The sequence below is a fragment of the Leptonychotes weddellii genome, chromosome 10, assembly GCF_054177405.1.
Source record: "Leptonychotes weddellii isolate Sample4059 chromosome 10, ASM5417740v2, whole genome shotgun sequence".
NCBI classification, from domain to species: domain Eukaryota; kingdom Metazoa; phylum Chordata; class Mammalia; order Carnivora; family Phocidae; genus Leptonychotes; species Leptonychotes weddellii.
Genome location: NC_138378.1, coordinates 23331560 through 23343252, shown reverse-complemented (window position 1 = coordinate 23343252; position 11693 = coordinate 23331560). Strand labels below are relative to the sequence as shown.

Sequence of the window (11693 nt, the reverse complement as noted above, 5' to 3'; positions counted from 1 at the left end):
ACAGCTCTGGCCTCAGCTCTGCTCTCGTGGGTGGCGGGTCATTTCCCTCCCTGGCCTCCACCACTTCCTCTCACTGCACGGTCCTCTGCATAGGTCTGATACCTCTCCCTGTCCCCGGCACCTCCCAACCCGGAAGCTGGCAGGAAGTGGTACCCACCTGGCCCCTTCCCTCTCTCCTTAGCTTACCTCCGATTGCTTTTGCCTTGTCCCATTGCAGCCTCTGTGAGAGCAGCTGAGCACGTGTTCCAGGACTGTGCAGAGATCCAGCGCTTCGGGGCCAATGCCAGTGGCATCTACACCATCCATGTGGCCAATATGACGGAGCCCAGGAAGGTTAGGGGACCGCCTGGGGGCGGAGGCTATCCAAGGGGGTTGAGCCAAGGGCGTCCCTGGCAGGCCACCCCCCATCAGCTTCAGGCCTTGTCCAACATCTGAGATACCCCAGAGAAGGTGGGATGACCCTACTGTCTGCAGCCCCCCTCCAGTCAGAGGTCAGAATGTGGGGGTAAAGCAGAAGTCCCCAGAGCTGGAAATGCATCCTTCTCCTGCATCTTCTCCAGAGCTGCGTTCAGGTGGAAGGGCAGAAAATAGTCCTGCGTTGCTTAAGGTAATGCTAGCTTATTCAGCACATCAACCCGGAAAATCCAGGGGCTTAACCCAAAGAAGTTTCTTTCTAATTTACATGTAGTCCGGTCGAATGCAGGTGTGGGGGCTCTGCTCTATGTGGGAAATTAGGGACCAGGGCTGATAGAGACCCCACCATCTTCAGTGAGTGTTTCCAAGGTTGCCCCAGGCTTTGAGGTCCAGTTATCAGATGGATGGATGAGGGGTCAAGGGAAAGGGTGGCTATCAGGAGGGAGGGCTTGGGGGCCAGAGCCAGCAGTGAGAGAGTATAGAGAACAACTAGCCAGTCTTCACACTTCCCGATTCCCTGTTCAATTTCCTTTGAATTCCTATAAATATACCTATCAGTTTGTCTCCAGACTGTCTTTAACACTTCACATACACATCTGCTCAACTCCTCTTTGAGACAGAGTTCGGGCCCTCGATTTCTACCTAGAATTTCACCTTTTTGTTATATTTATTTTTATAATGATCTGAATAAAAGCAAGTGTTAAAAGGACACGACTTTTCGGGCACCTGGGTGGCTCAGTCGGTTAAGCGACTGCCTTCGGCTCAGGTCATGATCCTGGAGTCCCGGAATCGAGTCCCGCATCGGGCTCCCTGCTCAGCGGGGAGTCTGCTTCTCCCTCTGACCCTCCTCCCTCTCGTGTTCTCTGTCTCTCATTCTCTCTCTCGCAAATAAATAAATAAAATCTTTAAAAAAAAAAAAGGACACGACTTTTTAAGTAAATGTTCTACATGAAATTAAGTCAATTCAGCTATGGTGGAATCCTGGGAGGCCAGAGTTCTGGGCTCACACCTTAGCTTTACTTCAGTCTCACTTGCCTTGAGCAAGTCCCTTGTCCTCTCTGGGCCTCAGTTTCCCTTCCTGCACCCTCTGCCACTTTCACAGCAAATGTCCCTGTCTTCTCTCCCTGAGCTGGCCTTTACCTTCTCAGAGCTGCTTCCTCCGCTGGAGGTGCCATTCCCCTTGTTGGTCTGTCAGGCACATGCCAAGGCCCTATTCTCATGCTACCTCCTCTGGGAAGCCTGCCAGGGTTGCTCAGTGACTCCTTCTTAGGAGCTCTCCTTGTAGCAACCCAAATGTTCATAATCAATAGTCTGCCTGCCCTATCATAGCCTCCTGCAGACCAAGCTGGCCCTGAGGGTTGCTTTATCTCTGATTTGTCTCTGTCATCTAGTATGGGACCAGGGACCAAGTGTGTCCTCACTGAACACTGAACATGTACTGAACTGGCTGGAAAAATAATATGTGAACAAAGATTAGGCTGAAAGAAGAGATTATGTTGGATGGTGAGCACTTTGAGGGAAAGACTCTTTCTGTCTTATCCATATTGGCATCCCCCATGCCTTGAATGGAGCTTGGTATATAGCAGGTGCTCAGAAAACATTTGTCTGCCGAACATAATAAAAATTCCCGAGTCTATGCTGTGTGCCAAGCGTGTTACGCCTCTCGGCATTTAATCCTTACAACAACCTCGCAATAACAGCGAGGGAAAAGCCTCCACTTACTGAGTTCCCAGTATGCCCAGGCTCTGTTCTTTACATGGCTCAGCTTACGCAGTTCTCACATCAAGCCAATTTGCAGATGAGAAACTGAGGCACAAAGAGGTTAAGGTTTTAACACTTGTATTTTATGAGTGAGGAAAGGAAGGCTCTGAGGGGGCATCACTTGCCCATGACTTTAGAAAAATGATGACAATAGGTGGGAAATATGAACCTGGGTATTTCTGATGCCCTCGACCTCCAGGCTCACTTGTTGCTCTGTGAGAATGTAAGCCAAATCAAAATTGGGCCAGCCCTGACCTGCTTCCGCCAGCTTCCGGGGGCTTCCAACTCCCTCCCCCACCACCACCCAACTCCTTCCAGGTGTTCTGTGACATGGAGGCCAATGGAGGCGGATGGACTCTCATCCAGCGCCGTGAGAATGGCAGCGTGAATTTCCAGCGGAACTGGAGAGATTACAAACAGGTAACACTGCTGCCCTGGGAAGGGGCTTCTCCGCCCTGAAACCTGGAGCAGGTGGATCGCCCTCAACCCTTCCCAGAAAAAAAAAAATCAACCCACCTAAAACAAACCACCTTCAAACAGATTTTCCCAGGGCACATTCACTGTCAGGGACTCCATCACCAGAAATTGAACGTTCTTTTTTGCAAGTTCTGACATATATCCTAAGAATAAAAGTTTAACCTTATTTTTTTTATTTGTGGAAAGATTATATATGCATATTGCTTAAAAATTTTTTTAAGAATACAAAAAAAAAAAAAAGGAACAGAAAGAAAGTAATCTCCCCTGCCCACCCCTGGCTGCATTGCTTAAATGAATGTCCCTGTCTTTGCACACAATAATATAATGACATCTGCAGGAGAGATTCTGTAACATGGACTTGCTGGCTCAAAGACCCCATGCGTTTTACAAGATGAGACATGGTGCCGGATTGTCTTCCAATTTCTTAATTAAATTTTGAATAAAGGATTTTTGGCAAGCTGACTTAAAAGCTCTTAAAGTTTCCACAAGCAAAAGAAATAGAAAAGGATACACGGAAATGCAACAATATCATTAGTTGTGTCGCTTACTGTTCATTTGATAAATACTTAAAAATAAATACCAAATCAAGATAGGAGTGTTCTTGAGCCAGTTGGGTTTTAAACAATTATTGAAATGGCAAAAAGAAATAGGATACTCAGACGCAGAAATACAGGAGGGCACTGAATATTCATCATTAGGCTGATCTGCAGCGCCACGTGGCTAAATGGGGAGTGGGGCTTAGGTGTGCCCCTGTCCTTGGTGCTGAATTGTTGCTCGGGCCCAGGGCACTTGTCTCTCCTCACCCTGGGACACTGGTGACACCTAACGTGCTTAGCTTTGCATTTCTGTGTTGCTGAAATCTTGCAGCAGCTGCCATGTCACTGACCAAGGTTTGCTCTACAATTCATGCAGCTTATTAAAATCTTTAATTTTTTATTGAGGTTCGACAGACATGCCGATAAGTGCACAGATCTCAGGCGTAAGATACTCAGTGGATTTTTACATACGTATTCACCCACGTGACCACCATTCAAAGCTAGGTATATCTACAACACGGCCGGCACCACAGAAGCCCTCCCTGTGCCCCCCTGTGCCTCCGTGTGTCCCGGTCAATACTCCCCCCAAAGGTAGTTGCTATTCTGACTTCTATCACCACAGATTCATTTTGCTTGTTCTTAAACTCCATGGAAATGTGATTTCAATTATTTTCAACAGAATTTTACATTTACAAAAATCTTAGTCTTTTTGCTCTAGGAGGTGGAGAACTCCCATCCCTAGGCCTGCCCACTCTGTACTTTGTGGACTTGATCATTAGGCAACATGGTTTTGGATTAAGTGGCCCTGGAGCCTGGCCCAGCCCAGCTCTTCAGCCGGGGAGGCAGCCTCCCATCGCAGCATGAAACCCACCCCTACCCTTCACTCTCCGCAGGGCTTCGGTGACCTGGCGGGGGAGCACTGGCTGGGCAATGAGGTGGTGCACCAGCTCACCAGCAGGGCAGCCTACTGTCTGCGCGTGGAGCTGCAAGACTGGGAGGGCAACGAGGCCTATGCCCAGTATGAGCATTTCCAGCTGGGCAGCGAGGGGCAGCTGTACAGGTGGGCTCGGGGCCCAGGCTGGTGGGCGGACCAGGGTCCCGGGCTAGTGGCTGTAGAGTCTGTACCAGGGGTCAGTCCCTGGGCGTCTCCTGTTGCTACCATCTGTCCCCCATTTGAGCACACGTCACGGGATCTGGAGGCGGCTGGTTAACACTCAGCACGTCCTAGCCGCTGGGTGGGGTGGAGAGCATGTCGCTGACGCTGCCGGCCCAGGAACAGGAAAGGGCCTTCTAAGGTCAGTCACCCCGAGTCAGCCATATTACTGAGGCCCAGAGCGGGGAGTCCAGGCTGTCCCGTGCTGTGGGGTGAGGTGGAAAGGTCCCTGGGCAGGGAATCAGGGGACCTGAGCTAATTCTGGCTCTGTTCCAGCTCGCTTTGCGAACTTGGGCAAGTCAAAGTTCTGGCTTCTCTGTACCTCTGCTTCTTTAACGGCAGGATGGGCTTAAATAGGAGTATAATATAGCATCATCAAGGTCTTCCACACCTCCCTTGGCTTGGTTCTTGGCTCTGTTTAGGAAAAGAAAAGAGCATTTATTGAGCACCTACTATGTTCCCGGCATATTACTCCATTTAATCCTCCTACAACACTCTGAGGTAAGCACTGCTGTACCTGCTTTAGGGATGTAGAAGCAGGCACAGAGCTTAAGTCCTCTGCCCAAAGTTACAAGTTAGGTAGAGCTTGGATTTGAACTCAGATCTCTCTGCTACGAAAACTCAGGGTGTTTCCACTACATGATGTTGCCTCTCTGAGAAACTCAATGTTCTCGGAGAGAAGACTAGGTCCTGGCTATCTTTGAACAGGATAGAACTGAAATCATAGACTCACACTCACGGGTCTGCAAAGGACCTCACCTATCATCTGGGTCATCCCATGATGCTAGAATCTCCTCCACAGCCATAGTCATCATCCAGCCAGGCTGGAATGCCTCCACTGACAGGAAGGTCACTTCTTCCAAAGGAATCTCTGGTGGCTCTCTGTCCTCCTATACTTTATGTCTAATTCCATCTTGGGGAGCTTTTCAATGAGTGCCCTACCCCTCTCTCTTCTTATTAAATGCCCCTGGATCCTCCAGCTAAGTTGTCCTGACATCCTCCTTATGGGACCCACCCCAATCTGATAATAGTCCTCCTTAAACTGCAAGCTTCAGAGCTGAATGAACCGTGCCCTGGGTCTGGGCTAGGCAGGGCTAAGCTGGATGCCCTCTCTATTCCTCAAGCTGACCAGTGAGTCACCACAACACCCTGCTGACTCCTATTTAAGCCACCAAAGCCAAGGCTTAAGTCCTGACTCAATCCTTATCCCCCTGAACAACCCTGAAGAAGTGCCTCCACCTTCTCATCTGTAAAATGGGTGCCCTAGGTGTACCTACCTTATTCAACGTGTTATGAAGCTCAAATGAGATACTGCACATAGAGCATTAACAGAGATGGGCCCCTTTGGAGGGGCGTTGCGACACCAGTCACGCAAGCCCCGGGCTGCACATTTAAGGGCACAGTTAGGGCTTCACAGTTAGGGCACAGACATGCAGAGCCCGTGGTGGGAGGCGCAGGGACTGAGCCAGGCCACATGCCCAGGGCCCACATTCCCTCTTGATCCCACCAGCAGCACCTCCCAGGCCCTTCCTGGGGGAACCAGAGCTGCCCTGAGCTGCCCTGGCTGCATCTGGTGTCCGTTTTTCTCCACCCGTAGGACCTTCTTAATTTTTCCCAAACCAGGTCCCCACCTCAGTTGCCGGGGCTACAAACACCCAACACCCTCTCCTGTCAGGCTGAGCAAGAGCCTATGGCGGCCGTGTGTCCAGGGCAGGAACGCAGGGACAATGGCTAACAAGCGCTAAATGTGCTGAGCATTTACCGTGTGCCCGCACCGCTCTGCACTCCTCACACTCCAAGGACCTCGGATCACAATAACGAACGAGGTCGTCACGGGTAACATTACTATCACTACCATTTTAACAGAAGGAGAAACTGCAGCTGAAGAAACTGCAGCTGAAGCAGTCTGCCCACCGTCATGCCGCTGGCGAGTGGCAGGGCTGGGATGCAAATCCAGGCATTCTATCCCCAGAGCTCATGGTCGTAATAGCCACGCAGCCTTGGCCGTGCCCACCAGGGTCTCACAACCTGGCAGAGAAATAGAAACCCTCCCCCACTGGCTGCAGATGTGCAAGTCACAGGGCTGGGGGTGCCCCGGGGCACAGATCCATGTGGGCTGGTGTGGTCAGGGAAGGCTTCCGGGAGGTGGTGGGCTGGGGTTGCAGGATGGTCAGCTGGGGAGCAAAAGGCACACAGCTCCCAAGGCAGGCCACCCTGGGCTGGGACCTGGCTCTCACCGTCTTTCATTCCGAGGCCTGGGGCAGCCTCCCTGGGCTCTTGGGATCTCTGTTTCTTCATCTGTTAGATGGAAATAATAGGGTGTTGTGAGGATGCCAGGAGATGAGCTAAGCCGCAGAATGCCCAGAACACAGGAGGTGTTCAAAAAAATGTTAGCCATCGTCCTCATTATTAGTATTATTATTTTGATCCTTCTCTGTCCTGTCCAAGACACGGGTTCAGTGAGATGAGGGAGGCCTGGCACACGGCGAGTACTCTGCCCCTGGGAGGCAGCAGGCAGGGAGGGCAAGCCAGGGCCAGGGACAGTCCAAGCAGCCTAGACTGGGGCGCCCCCTCCCAGAACAACTGGAGGGAACCCTTAGCCTTCGACAAAGCCTCTTGGGGGGCGGGGTGTTCTTTAACCAGCCAACCTAACTCTGGACCCATCTCCCATCACCACCTCCGGGTGGCCTCCAGGCTTTCTCTGAGTGGGTACAGCGGGTCAGCAGGACGCCAGAGCAGCCTGGTCCTGCAAGGCACCAACTTCAGCACCCGTGACGCAGACAATGACAACTGCCTCTGCAAGTGTGCCCAGATGCTGTCTGGAGGTGGGTGTGGGGGGCTGGAGCCCTGCACCTGGTAGGACACCCCCATTACCTCCCCACCCAGGTCCCGTGCATTCAGCCAGGTGCTGTCGGGAAGAGGGTGCAGGTCAGGGTCTCACCCACCCGCACGCTGGCCTGGCTGTCCCCCCCACCAAACCCTTTCCCCACTAAGTCCTTAAGGTTCCCTCAGTGTCTCCCCTCATCCTATCACAGGCACCACCGATCTTCCTCTGAGACTGGGCTAGGGGAAAACAAGCTGGGGGGGGGCCATCGAGGTGCCGCCCTCCAGAGGCTGCAGGCTGAGCAGAGGGTCTGGGGGTCCCCCTGCCGCCCGCATGCCCATTCCACTCGGCCCCATCTCCCCCTGCGAGCTGGCTTCCCAGAGGAGGCAGCAGCCCCGGTTAGTCCCGGGGCCTGGGGGGCTGCCCTCAACCCACTGGCTGCCCCCCCCCCGCCCAAGCATCTTGCTCTCCCTCCACCAGGGTGGTGGTTTGACGCCTGCGGCCTCTCCAATCTCAACGGCATCTACTACCCAGCTCGCCACCACACGCGCAAGCTCAACGGCATCCGCTGGCACTACTTCCAGGGCCCCAGCTACTCGCTGCGGGCCACTCGCATGATGCTGCGCCCCGTGGGCATTTGAGAAGCAGCCGCGCCCGGAGGCTGGACCCAGTGGAAGAGCCGGGGCGAGCTGGACCCCAAACACAGGGCACAGTGCCAGGGCCTTGTCCTGGATACCCTGGGTCTCCTGAGGCCGCTCTCCTTTCCTGCCCGGGAGTCAGAGGGTCCGCTGCCTCCCTGTTCCCCTCAAGTTGCGAGATGGTGGGTAATGGGGGGATCCTGCCTCTACAGTGTCCCTCTGTCCTCTTCCCTTCTGTCTCCTGCACGGGCCCCCTGCCAGCTTGAGGGTCACAACACCCTGAATGAGCTGAGAACAGACTTCATGTAGGTCCTCAAAGAAATACATGACTAACAGTCCACCCCTCCTAGGCCCCAGCATCTGGAGCTCAGACCTGGTCTCTTGGAGGCTCCAGAAGATCTAACAAGGATTTCTTTACCCCCAGTGTGTCCTCGAAGGTGTTCTGGAGAGAATAACTCAGGCTCCCCTCGAAAAGTACCTATGGAGGGAAACACCAGCTTAAATCAATATGAACAGGCATCCATAGCTGCAGGACTTGTCAGAGCCTTTAGTGTGGGCATATGCCTTTTGACTGCCTGTGAAGAGGTTAGAGTGGGCAGCTTTCTCCAAGTGTCCTTATTGGAAAACAGGCCTTCTTTATCCCAGAGCATCTCTCGGGGCTGCAGATGCCCTTGGAAAAAGTTGGTCAAGTGTGAAGAGGAGGAGCCCTAGCTCCCCACCCCCATCTGCACTCACACTTTCGAGCTACAAGAGACACAGTGATGGTCTCCAACAGCCTCTAAAAGCAACTGGAAGAAGCTTTGGGTTAAAGAAGACACATGCCACCCCTGAAGAAGGATCTAGAACTAAGTTTCCGATCTGTGCTGTGGGCTGGGGTCCTGCCAGGCTCCTTCTGGCCCCAAGAAGCCAGATATCTGCCTGGAGGCTACCCTCTCAGCACTCCCTGTAGCCCTAGCCCACCTTGGCTCAAGTTTCAGGGACTGTTGGGGACTGTCCACTCTGCCTTGGGCAGGATGCCATCTTCAAGTCCAGATCCTTCCAGCCTCCAAGCCAGGACCCTAGCCCTCTCCTCCCACCTGATCCAACAGTGATGCTACAGTTGGGGGTTTGAGGGAAGTGGGAGTGTGGGGCAGAGCCGGCCTTAGCCTGGGTCTGGGAGACCAGGGGCTCCCCACGAGCTTCCTTCAGAGGACAGGGTCAGAGAGGGGCCACAGCCGCCCTGCCACCCACCCCCATCACTGTCACCCTCCTCGGGCCTGATGAGGCCAGCACCGTCCTGCTGTCTTCAGCCAACACCCAGACCAGCCAGGACCAACCTGCTGTCCCACCAGGGTACGCCTCTGTCTTCAGGTTTTCTCCTGGATGAGGCTGGGATGGTGGAAATGGGCCACCTTTTCCCACCTGTCCTTGAGTCCCGCCTCAGCTGGTCCCCTGAGCAAAGCCAGCACAGATTAACACTGATCTCTTTGAAAAAAACAAAGGATGGGGTTGCCAATGGTGGCCTTTCAGGCAGGAGGGGGAAATTACCGAGGGGCAGGGTGCTGCCCGGAAGGCTCACGTGGCCTCACACAGCATTTGCTGGGCAGGCCTTCATTTAGCATCTACCGCGTGCCCAGCCGTGCTGCCGGCGGGGCTCTGGAATTGGACAGACCTGCTCCAGCTCCTGGACTTGAGGCCAGTGGCTCAGCCTCTCAAGGCCTCAGTTGCCTTGTCTGTGAACTAGAAATGATGCTCTCTCCTGGCTGGGCTGTGGCAGGAGGCGATGAACCGTGTATGTCAACTTTGTAACAGGGCTCGGCATGAGCAGGTGCCTAATAAAGGTTAGTTCCCAAAGAGGAAAGTGGGGTGAGGAAATTCACCCCTAAGTGCATGCCCCCCTTCTTCTGGACCCAGGTAAGGTGAGCATTTGTTTTTTGACTCCGTGGCATTTATGTGTGTACTGCAGAGTTTTATCAGCCAGGTGGGCACTGGAGAGGAGATGAAGCCAGAGCTGGGAGCCCCAGGGACAGACTCCTCTGGGTGGGGTGAGGCCCAAATCCGGGTCTGTAGTCATTTTCTAGAAAAGGCCAAGAAGCTGATTTGGGTTACCCTCAGATGCCTGTTCTAAAATAGTCATCCTTCCTTCCTACCTTCCTTCCTCCTCCATGCCAGGACTCATCCAACACAAGGGATAGAAACCCTATCCTAAGGAATGGATTGACTCACATGCCAGGAAGTCTAGGAGTGGATTCAGGCACGGTTAGATCCAGGGGCTCAAATGATGTCCCTCTTCACCTCTCAGCCCTGCATCCACCATGTTGACTTTACTCTCCATCAGGTTTTCTCCTGACAGGTGGCTCCAGCAGCCCTGGGCTCATGTCCTCCCAGCTGAGCATCCCTAAGACAGAGAATGCCCTGTCCCAGTGATTCCAGCAAAGGCATGATTTTCTCCAGCTGGGACTGGTCTTCCTGTGCGCATCTCTGCACTTATCACTATGTGTCTGATTGACCAGACCTGGGCCACCTGATCACACCTGGAACGGGGGTGGAGTCAGTCCCACCCAAGTCACGTGGACTAGCTGTTTCCAGGCGCCATTTCCAGACTGGCAATCACTGTTCCTCCTTCCATCTCTCTGACTCCCATTTCCCTCCATCTCTGCCCCCTCTCCCAGCCTCCGTGCCCCCAAGGCCTGGCCCCAGGCTCCAGCTCACCTCGGGGTTGCCCCAAACTATCAAGGACACAGCTGTGGCCTGTCCAGGGATGTCAGACCCTGGTTCGCTGTCCTGGCTGTGTCCCTGGAGCAGAATCCCTGGTCCTCTCTGACTGAGTCTCTGTTTCCCATCCCTGCAATCAGGACAGAGCAGCTGCTGACCTCTCTAAGCCCCCTGAGAGCGATGCTGAGCCACAGTGGCTGCAGACAAGACCAGCAGAAGGACTCCAGGCAGCACAAGGCCCCCGTGGGGGCATGGCTGGTGTGGCCTTGGCCCTGGCTGGATCTCCTCGAGGTCCCTACGCATAGGATCTGGCTTCTGGGATACCTGACTCTGCAGAATCCTTGTCCCCGCTCCCTACACCAGACCGGCATTCTCCGCACTGTAGTGATGAAGAAGTTAGCGCTCAGAGAGGAAAAGGGTTTCATCCGAGGTGGCACAGCGCATCACCACCTCCGGTGCCCCTGCATCTATGAGCTGCCTCCCTTGTGCGGGCCTCTCTGGGGCATCTTGGCACCAACCACAAAAATACTGGAGTAGGGTCCCCTCTACTTATTTCAAGGACTGAAGGAAATTTCTGGAAAGCTCTCCAAGACCAGTCTGCCTTTACCACTGGCACCTGATCACATTGTTCCTAAGGTCTCTGCGTGTCCCCAGCAGAAGCAGTTTCCACAATGAGGGAGAAAGTCACTGTGCACACTCCAGAGCCATGGCCGAGGTCAAAGGTGGCCCTTTGCAGGGAGTAGGGGACCAGCCAGCATCAGGATGGTCTGTCTTGCTGGCTGGGGGGATTTGACCCCATTTTCCAGATTTCCCTCCCCCTCGGTGTCTGTGGGAGCCTTCACCTGTCCCATTTAAAGATGCTTCCGAAAACTAACAGCGTTGCCTTGGCAACAGCAGCGGCCCCATCTTCCAATGGGGCAGCGTTTCGGAGAATGGAGTCTGGTCCAGGCCGTGTCCAGCATAAGTGTGTTACTTGCTTGTGTTAGATGAACGTGGGGTTGTGCAGCGGAGGTTCTCGTGTGTCCGGAGGTCAGGGAAGTCCAATGGCCTTTAGCACCTGACACGTTCCTGCCCTACCCCGTGAGGACTCTTAGAGCCTCCCTTTCCCCATCTGCACACTGGGGAGCCTGGGGGTTGGTTCACAGGGAAATCATGCGGATTCCAGGTGATGGTGGACATCCAGACCTGGAACATTC

General features: G+C 53.8%; 1 protein-coding gene across 3 annotated transcripts in view; it reads left to right on the top strand.

Moving 5' to 3' along the window:
* Positions 1-9643, top strand: part of ANGPT4 (angiopoietin 4) — a 38575-nt gene extending 28932 nt beyond the window's left edge. Inside the window, exons 5-10 of one of the 3 annotated variants that reach the window (XR_014149123.1) lie at positions 218-333; positions 2494-2595; positions 4082-4248; positions 4764-4842; positions 7036-7166; positions 7646-9643. Coding sequence is in view for 2 of the 3 variants with exons in the window: in XM_006745930.3 (XP_006745993.1) it covers positions 218-333; positions 2494-2595; positions 4082-4248; positions 7036-7166; positions 7646-7806 (677 nt within the window). In the remaining variant the exon portion in view is untranslated. The other 2 variants (XM_006745930.3, XM_081833015.1) reach the window with 2 other exon arrangements.
* The last annotated feature ends 2050 nt before the right edge of the window (positions 9644-11693 follow it).